At 37.3% G+C, this 15,973-nt stretch overlaps 1 protein-coding gene across 3 annotated transcripts in view; it reads left to right on the forward strand.

Moving 5' to 3' along the window:
* HMGCLL1 (3-hydroxymethyl-3-methylglutaryl-CoA lyase like 1) overlaps nucleotides 1-13,858 on the forward strand; it is a 72,123-nt gene extending 58,265 nt beyond the window's left edge. For 2 of the 3 annotated variants that reach the window (XM_019613216.2, XM_010707824.3), the window contains 2 exons: nucleotides 9,004-9,129; nucleotides 13,051-13,858. In XM_019613216.2, the coding sequence (XP_019468761.1) occupies nucleotides 9,004-9,129; nucleotides 13,051-13,164 (240 nt within the window). In that variant the 3' untranslated portion in view covers nucleotides 13,165-13,858. Of the gene's footprint in view, nucleotides 1-6,999; nucleotides 7,060-9,003; nucleotides 9,130-13,050 lie in introns of all 3 variants that reach the window. The other variant, XM_019613215.2, reaches the window with a different exon arrangement.
* The last annotated feature ends 2,115 nt before the right edge of the window (nucleotides 13,859-15,973 follow it).

Genomic DNA, 15,973 nt, shown 5'->3' on the forward strand with positions numbered 1-15,973 from the left:
TTCACAATCCTTCATTACTGTCATGAAATACATTATCAGAAATGAGATGAGCAATTATCTATCACATAAAGAAGTGACTGCAGTGAGCTTACACTATGTGTTGTAAATATGAAACATATATTGAAAAAAGGCAAACATGGGAGGACAAAACTAGAATTTCTGCACATTTTTTATACATTTTGAATTAGTCTGAACAATTAAAACAATGAATAGAAATAAAACATTCATTTGATGAAAATTCAAGTGATTTTCTTGTCCAAAGTAGCAAATTATATTATTGTAACACGTGTTCTGCGCTGCAAATGTCTGTGATTTCATTTAGGTATCTTCTTTTACAAAATAAATAGCCTTGTAAAGTAAGAAAACTGTTGCCTTCCTCCTCTCATCCCCTTCCCCCCCCCTTTTCTTTTTTTCTTTTTTTTTTAAAGTAACAGTAAGAACAATTAAAATATATGAGAACAGACTTTTATTCCCTGATAAAAACAGGCCTTTTTCTTTTTGCGTGCTTATTTGGGAATGATGGTATTTCAGTGACTGTTACTGAGATCTGCCAGAGGCATCAAATCTATGAGTTCCAACTGCAGGGTAGAATTATTTTAACAATCGTAATAGTAGTGATATAGTCCGGAAGTTCATGTCCCTTCTCAAGCAAGCTCTCAGTGAAGAATAATTTTAATAAAGTAAGAATTAGTCCAATCTACTTTTGGAAGACTGTGTTCACAAGAGTTCTATGCTTATAAACTAGGTTCTTCTAAGAAGCTGGCTTTACTGTCAGGACTTTAAATGTTGCTGTTGCCCAAGGGGAGTGCAGTAAAATCTGATTGAAAAGTTTTTTTGGGGGAAGATGATGTTACAGATGTCCTAGGCTTCTCAAGGCACGTGGACACACCCACCACCATCCTGGTGTTTCTGAAATAGCTGAAAACTTGAGCTTCGGCAAGTAGTCTGTTTAGATGGGTTTTGTCTGTTGAGCTTCCCCAGTTTCCATGCCAGTGAGGCAGCAGCGGGTTTCAGACCATGAAGACCACACATACTGTATGGGTGATCAGCCCTTAGGGAGCTGATAGGATCTCCACAACACATCTGGAGATACTAGCCCCAGGGATTTTGGGGAGGTTCCCCTTTTTGCTGGCGGGGTGGGAGGTGGGTGGGATTTCAGAGATAATACAGGGAATGAAAGTCAAAACAAAGTGGTTTCTGTGGGTGGGTGATGTTCCTGGCTCTAGGGGAGTCAGGTGCTGCTGTGTGAGGGCTCTGGCTGAATTAAAGTCAGATGAGATTGTAAATGCTGTTACCATTCCTTAAGATACCCTGTTGCTTACATACTGCTGTATAGAAGTAGCTCTATTCTGCTTTTCCAGCTTTTATATAAACACCGTCATTGCTACAAATGAGTTCTATTGCATTTATATCTATGTTTTCAGCAGCCCACCTATTTTTTTTTTCTCACATAGGTACAAGCTAGCATCCTCTGCCACTTAGTGCATCCTGCTGGAAGTGTTGTGTATACAAAGTGAGGGAAATTTAGATCTCCAGGAAGTTTTTGGCCACCCAGCTCAAGCCACAGAGTAGATCAGCAGAAGCTGGTCTTCCAGGAGCTGAAAGGGGTAGGAGCTCGCTGACACTAATCAGGAGTGAATGAGGAGATAGAAATTATAAATTTTTCAATCTGAAGTACAAATATCTTAAAAAAAGGGCAGCTAAAATAGATGAACTAGATTATATGATCGCTGAATTTAGGAATAAGCAGCCTTTTCAGGCACTACGATGCTCGGGTCAGATTTGCTATTTTCACTGAGTTCATATATTCCATTTTTTCCACGTCCACTTAAAATACTAGAACAGTGCCTTTCTTCTGTCCACCGTAGTAGCACTTACCATTTTCAGCATTGTAACTTACAGTAAAGTGCATTCCCTGCAGCCAATATCTCAGCCATTCATTTTCTTCCGTGGCTCCAATCTTCAGTGTACTCTAAGCTGATGCTCTATAAGTCAGGCATTATGATAATTCAGCCATTTTATTTCAGTGGGCACATTTCTGCTCATCTTACCCTCTGTGAGACATCCCTGGCAAAATGAGTGCGTTTTGTTTCTTCATCAGACCTTCAGTGTCATCTGTTCCAAACAAGCTCTCTTTAGTCTCAGCTCATTCTTTCTCCCTCAGAGCAATCCTCAGAAACTTTTCTATCAATTTAAGTAATCTTTTTGTCTTCCCTTTTGATTCTCAGACCTTTATTTTTATTAATTTACAATGTGACCTTGTGGCTAAATAGGTGTGGCATAGGTGTTATTTTATCTGTGTCCATAACGTTTCATCCTACCCACTCCACTGTTGCCCATAGCTTTTCTTCTCTTATTCTCTTTTCTTTCTGATCCTGAAATTATTATTTTATGTTGCCTCCTGACTGTAAAAACTTGAATCTATCCCAAATTTTTAAGTCAGATTAATTCAGAAGATGTAACAGACAGTGTGAAACCACCAGAGCTTTAGCTGAGGGCAGGAATTTCTGCTTCAAATCTCCAGCAAGCAAGCTGGAAAATCTAGCAATGCCCTGGGTTGCTTGGGAAGGAAGAATGGAAAGCCATTCAGTGCCCTTATGATCATCAGATCTTCATGGGTCTGGAAATGTGTCTCCTTTTCCCTCCTGCAGGGTCAGTGATCCTTAGTAGGGGAGCAGCTCTAATGTACAGCCTTGAATAAGCAAGCTATAATGTCCTGTAAATAAAGGGGAGTGCATATACTGTAAAGAGAGCAAAATGTGCCTGCAAAAGCAATACTAGTGAAATCAATAATAATAGTGGTTTCTGAATTTTCGGATTTTGAGTAGGATGTTCTGAACGTTTCAGAATACTCAAAATTCCTGACAAAAGCCATTCTCTCTTACATTTAGTGGCTTTGATTCCTCCGAAATATCCAGGAGGCTTCACTGAAGAGCTGGATCCACAGCACAGCGTGCTGAAGGCAGTTGGTGAGATATTTCCCGTAGAGGTGATGCAGCGTAGGGCAGAGGCACGGCTTTTTGTAGTTTCAGAGAGAAATTGCTCCCTAGTTCATTCTTTGTTGAGAGAGAACATGGTCGGTTGTTGATGCCTTGACTATCCTGCATTTTAGATACCAGGCTGCTCAGGTTCCTGACAGGGAGGTGAAGCTTTCCTCAGCCCAGGCTGTGTGAACGCTTGAAGTCAGTGTTACTCCTGTTCCACATTTGAGAGTGTAAAGCTACAAGAATGTCTCCAAGAAGCTCGTGTTAGAATTATTGAATATTAGCATAACAAAGCATTTTTCTTCCCCAAAACTGGTTCTCGGAAGCAGCCAACTCCATTTTTCACTAAAACTTTCCAAAACAATACAGCCTGAGGCAGAGACAAGGCATGGAAAATATAAGATCCAGCAGTTAAAGGCTGACAAAGTAATAAACAACTGAAAGTAGGGCCTTATGATGGAAAGTGTTAGGGAACTTTAACTCTAGATGTCATTGCCAGCTTTGCTTATAATAAATGTGTCAGTAGCAATATGAAAAGATGTGTGCAATATGTTAAAGGAATGCTGTTTTAACCTATTTTATGCAGCACGTCTGCCCACAAATTGCTTGCATCTCAGTATGTTTCAGGAGAAAAGGATATATTTTTTTGCCTGAGCATACTAATTTTTCTAAAGAATGAAATGTGAAATAGTAGATTTTAATGTAACAGTGACACCCTGTGGGCAGTAGTGATGCAGTTTATTCTCAAAAGTGTTTTCTTTTGTGATGCCTTAATTTTTAGCGAGAGAGGAGTAAAAGAGAAGCAGAAGGGAAAAGAAGTTAGCTTTCCACGGGGAGAGGTGGCATCACATCGTATTGCTTTATGTGTAGAAATACATGCTTCTGATTGTTCATATACTAAAAAATATTTACTTATGTTGTCTTACTAAAGTAAAGGGGGATGACAAATCTTGATTTTTAGTCATTTTGAGAATATAACTCATAGAAAAGTTTCTGTGGACATTCCTATAAGGTTCTCAGAATAGCTACATCTTTTAAGTACTTGAATATTTGATAAATGCAATTGATTAAAAAAAAAAGAAAAGAAAGAAAATTAAAAGCCAGAAAAAATGAGTATATATTATGGTTTCAAAATCTCATAGTTTAATTTTTTTTTTTTTTATGACAGACCTGGATTATTGCTTCTGAATTGCAGTTTATGCACCCCTCAAGTTACTGATGCTGATCTTGCCATTTTTAAGAAAGGGACAAACACACATTTCTGTCAAGTGAAGTCAGGTTTAAAGATGAGTAATGAAGAAGGCTGACTGTCACAACAAGAATTTATGGAGAGTCAGTAAAGCAAACTGAGAAACTCGAAGCATTTATTGTCCACTGGCAATATTGGTTTCCTGTTAAAATTGGCTATTTGACAAAGGTGATGTATTGAATTCCCTGCTCTCTCTTTGGGGAACTAGGAAGTTAACACGGGACAGAAGGAAAGAGCTTTCTGCTTTGTCTGGAGAGTAAACTGATACTAGCCAAAGCTGAAGTTTAGAAGGTCTTCAGGAACTGCTATCAGGAATTTAGTGATGATCAAAACTCTACAAGTCTTCAGAAAGATTGGAACATTTGAGTGGTCCTGGAAGGCAAGCCATTGTTCACCCACGTACATCCTTATGTAAACAGCTCAGTGAGTGCTCCTTTTGGATGTATTCTATGAAATAGCTGCAGGGCAATGTCTCATGAATCTCAGCACAGCTCAGTACCTGTCAGGAAGTGACAATGAGACTGTGGGCTTTTTAAAGATCTCATATTGACAGTGAATGTTTTGCAAGCTTAGATTGCTGAAAGGCTTGAAACTCATTATCTCCTTTAAAACCCTGTCAAATATTGTACATGTGATGAAGGATGTACACTTCATATCAGTTTTTTTGCTTTCCTTTTAGAGCCCCTTCTGCTTTTAAGGGCTGCAAAAGCAAAATAGCTTCATAGCTGCTCAAACTTGCAGAGAAGTTATTTATTAGGTGCTATTTCAGACTCTGAGCTTGGACAGGCTATGCTGTAATATTAACTTCCAAATTAGTTAGTAGTGCTGCTGAAGGATGTTTTCCAACATCTGTTTTTAGCACTGTTAGAATGGATCTTGGAGTATGTGTTATTTAAGTACTTTTTGAATGGGGCCATACTGGAGATGAACTGCAGCGATTCTACACATGGATCAGAAAACACATTGTAGATGCTTATCACTGAAAGAAGTACCACATGCAAAAGCAGATGGATGCTGCTGAGCCTGATGCTTAAATAGCAGTATGGTGCAGTAGACAGTCTGAACTGTTGTAAAGAGGACTTTAAAGAACAGAATTCTAAAGGCCGAGACCCACTCACTGCATATTAAGAGAAATGACTTGAAGTCATCAGATTTGAATTTAGTCTGATCTGCTGTATTATATACATCGTTAAGATCTTCTCTACAACTTGCTGAATGTTTAAATGGCACATCCATCCTAATGCAGATAGACAGAGACAAGTTTATATCCTGCTTCTCAGAGTGTCCCAAACTAGCATGAAAGCTGTTGTTTTGGGACTGTTAACTATTTAAAACTGTGACTATACTTCCTTCTTTCTCTGTTTAGGCAAAATAGTTGGCCGTTTAAGTGAGACTGTCTCCCAGTAATCATCTGTCATCTGGAAGTTGTTGCTACCACTACTTAGCCACCAGAAAGCTCATGCCTACGTAGGCAAAATGGAGCTCACTCCAGTTTATGGTTTAAGTAGTTTGAATTGACCCAGTGAGGCTGCCTGAGAATCCTAGATCTACTTAAACAAAGATGTGTGTTTTGTTTATGTTGCTGTGATATCCTGTACCCCTCCATATATTCACAAACCCTTCCAACAAAGAATAGTAAACATATACTCTAGTGATATGGACCTTGCACTGCAAATGCAACGTTACAGTGGCATTGCAGCTATCTGTACAAGCAGATCTGTATTCAGATGCTACTTTGTCACCAAAACCAATTTAGTTGATATTTTTCCCACGTTTGCTCAATGGAAAGTGTTTCATGAGTTAATTCACTGGAATTAGATGATGACTGTTTATATGATACTAAAGCTAGTCCTGAGTTTCCTGATCTTCTTTTAACAGCTGTGATATCCCTCAGCACATAATTTACCTATAACTTTATCACCTCGTGAAAGTTTAACAAAAAAAAAAGTGCATCAAGAAGAATTCTCTAGCAGTTAAGACTTAACCTGACAGCTGGGGAAACTTCATAAAGGACATGTTCTTCTAGCTTTTCACTGCTCAAACAGACATTTCTGATGGAAATATTTCTTTCTGATGGGAATCTCAAAATCAGACTGAGAGAGCAAGAATGGTTGAAGGATGCATGTTTGCATTGAAACAGCACATCTATATTGTAATCTCCCTTTTTTCTTCCCTAAACCTTCACTGTGCCCTAAAGCTTTCCAGTAACAGACCTTAGGTGTGTTTTACAGTTGGACTAGATGATCTTGTAGATCCTTTCCAACCTCATTCTGTGATTCTGCGGGGATGCTTGCAAGCCCATCAGTTGCCACTTTGGAGCTCGAAGCAATGACATCCAGAATGAATGTATGAATCTTAGCAACTAGTGCGAAAGAAACAGAATTTCCAGTTGAAAGCTATCACAAATGCATACCTTCTGTGTATTGGACACAGATGTGTTGTATAACACGTTTTTTTGACCAGTAGGTTACACAAACAAAGTGTGTGACTAGTGACTGAAATGTGAAACGTGTACTTGGGTGATTCACTCCATAATTCACAGATTAGTATACTTTTAAGTACAATATCCCTTCACAGAAAGTCTCATTGTGTGAGAAATATGAAACAGTATTTACTGCCTTGCCTGTCATGGTTATGTGCCTTGTCTCGTTTGAGGTCTTTATTACAGGCTTTTAGCAACTATCTAGCTCGAGATAGTGTTTCCCCATTTACAATGAGACATAGCACAACACTTCATTGGATTCTTCTTTTATTTTTACTCTCCAGAACTGCCACAGCTTCAAAGAGCCAAATTCAAAGGCCAGTGACAGAACTATGGAAAGCACGGTTAGAACTTAGAAGCAAGTACAACAAAACCTTAGGGAAGTTTATTTAAGAACTAAAATACCTCCCACATGTAAGGTGAAGCTGATGGGTATATTCGGAAAGGAGACTTGCAATTGCAACATCCAGAACTCATCTTTAGCCTGCCCTGCCAGCTAGTTGTATCTGTGGCTGTGAAGGAGAAACTCAGGCTCCCAGTTTAGCCTATGGGGATGGTTAAGTATGAATGCGAGCAACAAAAGTCAGCTTGTACTGCAGTCAGACTCCTAAGCTGGTCTTAATGACTTGTACATGTAAACAACAGAAATGATTTAACCTCTGAATCTCACAGGACTCAACATCAAGGTTGGGGTGAAAGCTTGTCTGTGCTCAAGAATTCCTGTCTTCTTTCTGGGTGCACCCTCACCCAGTCTGTCTAGACTTTTGGTGCATGTCTGCCTAAATTTTAGGTGGTTAGCCCTATCAGGAGGGAACACTGTAGTGTGCTTAGGGTAGAGAGAAATGCTAGTGTCTCTAAAGACCTGATGACCTCTCTGTCTGATACCATTGCCTACCTCTTGATTATCTCTAGAGCTTGAATACTTCCCAAGGTACCTGATCCAAGGGGAAAGATAAAGAGCTTTCTCTTGCAAGGTAGGCCCAGTGGCTAGGATCACATGCCTAGTGTAATAGAAGAAAAATGCTTCCTCATTTCAGCTTTATTCTAAAATCTGGTCACTGACAGAAGAAATTGAACAAAGCGCTGGCACTGACAGCCTCGAGTTCCTTGCCCTGCTTGACCAATTTCCCAGGAAAGGCTTTATCCCTTAGGAAATGCAGTATTTTCTGTTAGGGAAAATTGTTTTTAGTGTTTTTTTATTGTGACTATCCTGAGTGAGGATCAGGAGAGAGAAAGAGATCAGTAGGTTGGAAAAACCATCCTAAAATAACCTTAATCCAAACTCTTGCCCAAATCAGAGAATTATGAATTAAAGACAGTTGACTATTTTTTAAGTCTTAATTTGAATTTGTAAGTTTAACATTGTGCTACATGTGTTTCCTTAAAAAGTACTCAAAGTAAAGATCAGAACCTGTACCTATGGAGAGCTTCCATGATACCCAAGCAACTTAACACTTAACAATCAGATTTTGGAATGCTGTGCTAGGGTGTGAAATTTATTGGGCTTGGGACTGTTTTCTTCTAGGCTTCTGAAGATTGTAAAGAAAGAGTCAGTCACCAGGATACTGCTCTTTACTGCCTTTTTTCTCTTCCCAGTTGTTTTGAACTCAAACTCTTTTAAAAGGTGTCCCCAAAGTAATTCTTCCTGACATTGAAGCATTCAACTTGGTTGCAAATATCTCGTAGTCTTCATTTAAACCAAAAACTAAGAAAATATTCAGAGTTGTTAACACGGTGATTTCGTTGCCTCCAATAAGAGAAACCAGAAGAAAGTTAAAGGAAAAAAATGCTATTACTGACATTCCTCGTGGAAGGGCAAAACACATTTTAGAGTATTTATGTACCAAAATCATTGAATGACACATAAATCAGATGCTAGTATTAAAATTTCCAACTTGCAAAGATTTGTACATGTGCTTAAAATTACATATTTGAATAATGTATTGATTATGTTTAGTTATTAGAAAGCTTTACAGACCAGATACAGGCTTAAAAATAATGTGGAGATACAAGGAGAAAGATACCAGAGAACTATGGTTGGCTCTAAAACAGTAATCAGTTTATCTGCCAAAATCACACATAAGTTCTCTGTTCCACATCCTGTGTTTGGAGAGTTTTACCTTATAAAGATGTCAGGACTAAGGCTGTTATAAGAAATTTCCTCTGAGGAATGCCTCCATTTGTGGAGATGTGTATTTTATCTATGGTAAATAATGTGTATAGTCTGCTGTTTATGAACAATTATAACTTGTTGATATTGATGCATTTTTGTGTTTGTTATTTTCTAGATGGGAGTTGCTGTAGTGGATTCGTCTGTTGCAGGTTTGGGTGGCTGTCCCTATGCAAAAGGTGCTACTGGAAATGTGGCCACAGAGGATGTGATATACATGCTTAATGGTCTGGGGATCAATACAGTAAGTTATCTTTACTTTGTATTTAAGACTTTAAGGCATACTGAACAATGATGCTATGCAGTAAAATATTGGAAGCAAATGGTAGTTTTTGCCAAGTCAGTGTTTCAACATGGCTTGTCAAAACATGAATGATGTTCGTGAGCAATCTAGATCAGAACTGTATTTGGCAGGGGTTTGAATAACCCCTATTTCCTTACCTTGGAGATATGAGGAGCACAGTAGCAAATGCTTAGAGTCATTCTATTGCCTCAATTAGGGTAGTTTGGTTAGGTCGTGGTTGGACTCGATGATCTTTAAAGTCTTTTCCAATCTGAGTGATTCTATGGTTATATGATAATGAATTTTTGCTAATTTAAGTTATGCAGTGATTTTACCTTGAACTTAGACATAGGAGGAGCTGACAAAACTGTAATGTCTGTGGCTTGCATTTAAACCACTTTAAGAAGAGCTTGAAGTCTAATGTCTGCCATACAAAGATCTAAGTTATGAGGAATTATTTGTCTATTGAAGTTCAGTATGGCGTTCTTTCTAACAGAGTTGCTTGACATAATAGGATCACAGTACTTCCTTCTGAAATGAACATTCCCTTAGCACTGTAAAATCATTTTCTGTGCCTTACAGAGTTCACTGTAATGATCATCTACTTCTGTGTGCTTTTTAGGGAGTTCTGGTTAGATGTCAAATACCTGTTCAGAAAAGTTGTAATCTCAAATGTCTGTTGTACAAGTGGACTCAGTTTTGATTCATAGGTGATTTGTGATGATTTTTTCATGAAGAAAATGCACATTCTTTAAAAATAACAGTTATTTAGAATGAGGGGAAACCATGCATTTTAGTTTACATTGCTGTGTACTGTTTAAACAGTCTTTCAGAATGTTCTTTGGGGAAAATATCCACTGACTTTTCTGACTGATTCCCAGCTAAAGGAATCAATTGAGTAAAAATACCCTATTTGAAAGAAATGTACCTTGTTCCAGTCTGGTTGATAAGATTTACTAGTCTATGAATGATTTGGAATCTAGCTTATTCTAAAAGCTAATGCCAAATCCCATGAAGATAAATATCTCATCCTCAAACATTTAGTGCTCTTTTAAAAAATAAATAAATAAATTATGAAATAGCATAGCACAAGGCTTTGCTTCTTGACTCTTTTCTGGCCCATTAAAAAGAGAGTGGTTTACTGGATGAGAGACAAATCTGTGTATGTATACAGAGTTTCAAAATTCTTATTTTAGTATATGAGCTTTGTTCTTTGCAGTCTTGCTTGGTTTTTGTACCATGGATATTTCTGTAAAATAATCAATGAAAAAAATCTATTAATATGTCCATTTTTGTATGATGGCATAAAAATGAAACTATAATTACTAATGCTGTCCATTTGCAAAGAGCTCCTTCTCTTGTTCCTTTCAGTGATGCACTAAAGCACTAGTTTTGTTGACTAAAGTCATGTAAAGTGTCAGCCAAAGGATGGGCACTATTTAATTGCATGTTACTGTGTTCAGATTGTCTAGATACATCAGAATAATAATTAATATTTGCTATATACTGTTCTTCACATTGCCTAACCAAGAAATGATGCATGAAATGAATGTCTAGAAGGATAAGTGTGAAATTTACAGCATAGTCTATCTACAACTGATTGGTTGTACCATAGTAAATGGACAGAAAATAATGTCATAGATCATTCATGCTCATGAAACTTCCTCATGAAGGGGAGCAGATGGGCAGGTTCTGATCTACTCTCTGTTGACCAGCGATAGAACCCAAGGGAAAGGCTTGGAACTGCATCAGGGGAGGTTCAGACTGGATATCAGGAAAAGGTTCTTCACTGGGGGATGATCAAGCACTGGAAAAACCTCCTCAGGGTAGTGGTCTTGGCACCAAACTTGACGGAGTTCAAGGAGCATTTGAACAGCGCTCTCAGATGTATGGCCTGATTTTTGGGTGGTCCTTTTGTGGAGCCAGGAGTTGGATCCAGTGATCCTAATGGATCCCTTCCAACTTGGGATATTCTATGATTCTAAACTTTATAGGGATCCTGTATATTTTATACAGACAATTTCTATGTGGTTCCTGTGTAATTATAGTAAACAGTACTTGTACTTACAGTGTCTTCGAAGTTTGGTTAGCAAACAATAAGCTTTTCTCAAAAGTGACAAAATACTGTTACCCTCACATCCTGACAATGAAACCGAAGTTCGTACAGATAATAGACTTGATATTTGTGAGTGCTGAATGAGAACCAGTTAATTGAATAGTCAGCAATAGTTAAAGAATTGTGCTTTTTGGCAGATGCTTTTCTGATGGAAGTAACTTATTCGTGCTCATTGATGCTTTTGGAGAAACTTGTTTCTATGTTTCATGGTAGCAAGGAATAATTCTGAATATATGAAATGGTTACCAAGTAGACCTGAGTACATGTATGAGCATCTATCTGAAGACATTATTTTGACTCAACAACCTTACAAATATCTGTCACTGCTCTTTTCCTGTACCCATCTGTGAGCTATGCTTTTAGATGCTGGAATTTGTGCCTTCATTGTAATCCACTTGGGTTCATGCCATGTAAGACTGACAGTTTAAAAGGCAGATATGCTTATGTTCCATTTAATGAATATGAAATGTAAATATACTCCTTATCAACATGTATCATGTTATACAGTGTTACAGTGCTGAAAATGTGATTTTTATATAGTTTTGGTTTCTTATTTTGGCATCTTACATAACCTAACCACCAAGTATGTCTATGGTGGAATGTACCTTGCTTCTTCCTAATAAAAAGCACAGATGCTATTAAGAATTTTGAGACTGTTACGTACAATAGTATCCTACAAACTAAAGCTGAGTAATGACCAATGAAATAAAAACAGAATGAGCTGAAATTGCCCTTGTTATAACTCTTCAAAAATTAGCAATAAGCTTGAGACGGTGCTCATTACTATTGGAAACTAATCTATTTTTTTTTTTTCCAAATTAAAAATGTTTTGACTTCATTTTTGTAAATTATTTTCTGTACTCACTAACGTTTGTAGCCAACTCCAAGAACATAAAAGACTAAGTTTAGTGTAGAACATGGAAATAAGCTCTCGATCTTTTAAAAATTCTAAGCAACTAAATGATGTTTTATGAACTTCAGTGCAGTACTATGAGAATGTCTTTCTGGTGTAATAAGTCTTGCACTCTTTAGTGCTGACTGACGCACTACTCCCAGTTCTGTGTAGCTACTCAGTGTATTGGCAGTTGAATGTCTTGTTTTGCATCCCTTCTATTGTCTTTACTGGTTTCTAATTCCCAATCTTCAGTGCAAGAGCTTGAATTACTTACATGATCTAACTCTAAAACTTCAAGTGTACATGAGTCGCTCAAGAGACCATTTTAGCTAGGACTGATCTAGCAGCTGCGTTTTTGCTCAGTTGGGTTACCAGTGTAAACTGTAATTTTGCACTGAGGGGAACTTTTTCAAGAAGGTTTTATTTGTTCAAGAGAATGCAGAATCCTGTTTCTCACTGATGTTAGTTGCCAGTGGATTTCCACCATTTTCCTGAAATGCAGATGGAATATTTACAAGCATCAAGTTTTTTAGTGCTTGATAAGTAATTGCAGCACATATATTTGGACAATATATTTTTCTTCCAACTTCTAGTTATTATTCTGATTCTTTATTCCAGATTCTTTAGAGTTCAAAATTTATTAATATAGTATTTGGTTCACTATTGTTAGATCACCCTGATGGTGGTGGAACTTCCCACCAACAGGAAGCTGTTACTGTTATGCAGGTCACCATGACTTTACTGAGCTCCATTAATGACTTATGATATGAGTCAGACCCTTTCCAAAAATTAGACCTTGGAGCAAAATAAGATAACATTTAAGCATTTTCAATGTGTGTGCATTTAAATGATTTTTACCTCTGTTTTTCAGGGAGTCAATCTTTATACCGTGATGGAAGCTGGAAACTTCATCTGTACAGCTTTGAACAAGAAAACAAACTCAAAGGTTGCACAAGCTTCCTTCAATACTGGAACTATCAAATAAATGGATTTTCTTTGCAGATTAATTACATTTGTCATCTGCCTTGACCAAGGACGCATATATCAAGAAACCAAATATAAGAAAACCATTTCAGCAAAGAACTAAAATAGAACCCAGATATAACTTTCTGTTATGGAGAGAGTTTCCGTACTGTAGTGTCTTGTTGAAAATTGTCTTATTTATAAGTATGAAATAAATGACTGTCATAAAAAATGCTATGCTTGGTACTTATACAGGTGAAAAAACTGTATAAACAGCAGGCCATTTTACCATGCTTTAAGTTGAATTTTGTTTTTTGAGTTTTTTTTGGTTGAACTGGTTGGAAACAGTGAATACATAGTTAACTTTTAATCAAGATGACTTTTAGAGCAATACAAATATTTGCAGTAGTTTATGAGATCCTGCATTGTGTGTGGCCATTCTCTTATGTGTTCTTTTTATCTGAATCTATATTTTTCGTTTGTCAACTCAGTTCTGTTATGAACACAGATCCAGATCTGAAATCACCGTAAGAAATTTTTAGCAATAGCACTTTTGTTATTGTGTTTTGTTTAACATCTGTTAAATATATGGATGACTTTATCTTGTTCCAAAACATTATGGTTAATGGCAGCCTTCCAGATCCTCCAAATCTAATGCAAATTTTCTTATTTACTACATATGTTAAATTTGTTGTAGTTGCTTTTTTTTTTTTTTTGTCAACTGTATTAAAACCTAATTATATGAAGCAATTAAAAACTGGCAAGGTTTTCAACTGTCATTCAGGGTAGTAGTAATATAGAACAGGCAAAAATTTTGTCCATGGTCTCACTGAACAATTAGACGTTTTCTTCTGTATTCTATGAATTGACATTTTCCTTCAATTTTTGAGGGTAGTACTACCCAGTTGGCCTTGCTTACACAGTGAGAAGCATCTGTAATATTTCTCTGTGCTCTTGTGATGGTGATACTTTACTGTTACATGTCTTAGTTCAGCGAGATGCTAGTGAACTGCTTTGTCATTTTTAGATCTATAACTGACAAATGCAAAGAAAAGCCTTATACCTATAAACTGTTCAAATGCTCCATGAAAATATTGTCATTTTTCAACTTGAAACATCAGTACTGTTACTGATTTTGTGTAGATTCTTTTCAGAATTCTCTGTGCACTTAGCTTTGATTTTTTTTTTTCCTGGAAAATAATCTGATGAAACTCTGGACTATGATTTTTTTTCATATTCTCCGTTTTCCCCCAAAATGTGGAAGCTTGGAAAAAGGTAAGATGAAAGAATCTGAAAGATAACATGTTAAGAAGGAAAAGGCTCAATCATTTTTGTGTGGAGCTCAAATCTGCTAGGTTAAGGCTGAATCTTAATTTGTCTTTGAAATTCTCAAGTGAACCTTTTTTGATATATTTTAGCCACTGCTAGATTTTAAAATTGTCACAGCTTAACAAAATCAAACTTGGCATGCCATGTAGCTCGAAGATATAAATTTAATATAATCCTTTTATCTGGTTTATGCTGTAGTGATAGTCAGAACCAATCTAAGCTGCGTTTTTTCACTCTTCCCGTGGTAAGAATCAAAAAATAAACCAAGAAATCTTTGTAGGTGGGGCAGAATATAATCTTACGTATCAATCCAGAATACTGAACTGCACCCCTCCTTGTGGCATCCCGTAGAAAGACTTGCAAGTACCTTTAAAGACATGGATTCCATGATTTGCTTGATCTGCTCTGGATGCATAGCTGAATCACCTCAACAAATGTTCTGTCCTCATTTTCCTGTGTTTCAGTGGGGTCTTTATGACCTAGCAACCATTATGGCTCATTGCACAAAACATGAACTTTAATAAAACTACTTCTTGAACCACCCACAGATTTTAAAATTCTGTAATGGTTAGATCCAAGTGAGGAATCTGTGATACAGCTTAGGCAAGAGTTAGCAGGTTAGCCGAAATGAGGTGCTGTCATAGACATCCTGAAGGTACCCTAATTCAGTTGCCATTTGTCTCTGAAGATGATGTGATAATTAATATTTAACAATATTTTTATCAGTAAAGTTTCCCCTTTATTTCTATGTGTACACAGTATAAGCTCATTTTAGGCTAAAGTGCCCAGTTCTGATGCAGACAAGTGAGTGTTCTTCCATCCACGATCCCGTGAGCAAGACTGAGCTTCTCAAAGAGTAAAAGTGAAGTCACTCTTGGGAAAAAAAGCAAACCCCTTTAAAAAATTGGCCTGAAATTCAGACTAAACCACTGATGAGAGGTGAAGATCAGCCTGAGGAGATTCAAATACACCTTCTTTGGGGATGCCCTAACCAGTGAATCTAACCACTGGGATACATATGGAACTGAAAACATACTTCCTAGCCAGTCTGAATTTGTGTCACTGTCCAGGAAGGAATTCAGGGTTCCTGAGACCAGAAAGATGATTGTCCGCTTGTTTAGTAACTGACCAACTATGAATTTCTTAAATAAAAGTGGTTGGTTGCACTGCTATCACAGCTTCTGTGTCAAATAAAATATGCATATAGAATATAGAGTATAGCTTAGAAGAGTTCAGTTCTCTGAAAGTTCTAGATATCTATATCATAACTCCCTGGAAGAATTCCTGACTTGGGCTCTAAGAGATGTTTAAACCTTGGAGGTTTGCAGGTATGTCTTACTGTGTAGCGCACTGTAGGCTTTTCAGCAACCAGCCTGCTTGGTGTAGAGTTCTAGGACTCTGAACTCTCCCTCTGTGCACTGAAACAGGGTACCTATTACATTGTGGGGATGAAAAATCTGAAGTCATAGAATCATAGAATAACATAAAAAGCCTTAGTTCTT

The sequence above is a fragment of the Meleagris gallopavo genome, chromosome 2 (assembly GCF_000146605.3).
Source record: "Meleagris gallopavo isolate NT-WF06-2002-E0010 breed Aviagen turkey brand Nicholas breeding stock chromosome 2, Turkey_5.1, whole genome shotgun sequence".
Classification (NCBI taxonomy): domain Eukaryota; kingdom Metazoa; phylum Chordata; class Aves; order Galliformes; family Phasianidae; genus Meleagris; species Meleagris gallopavo.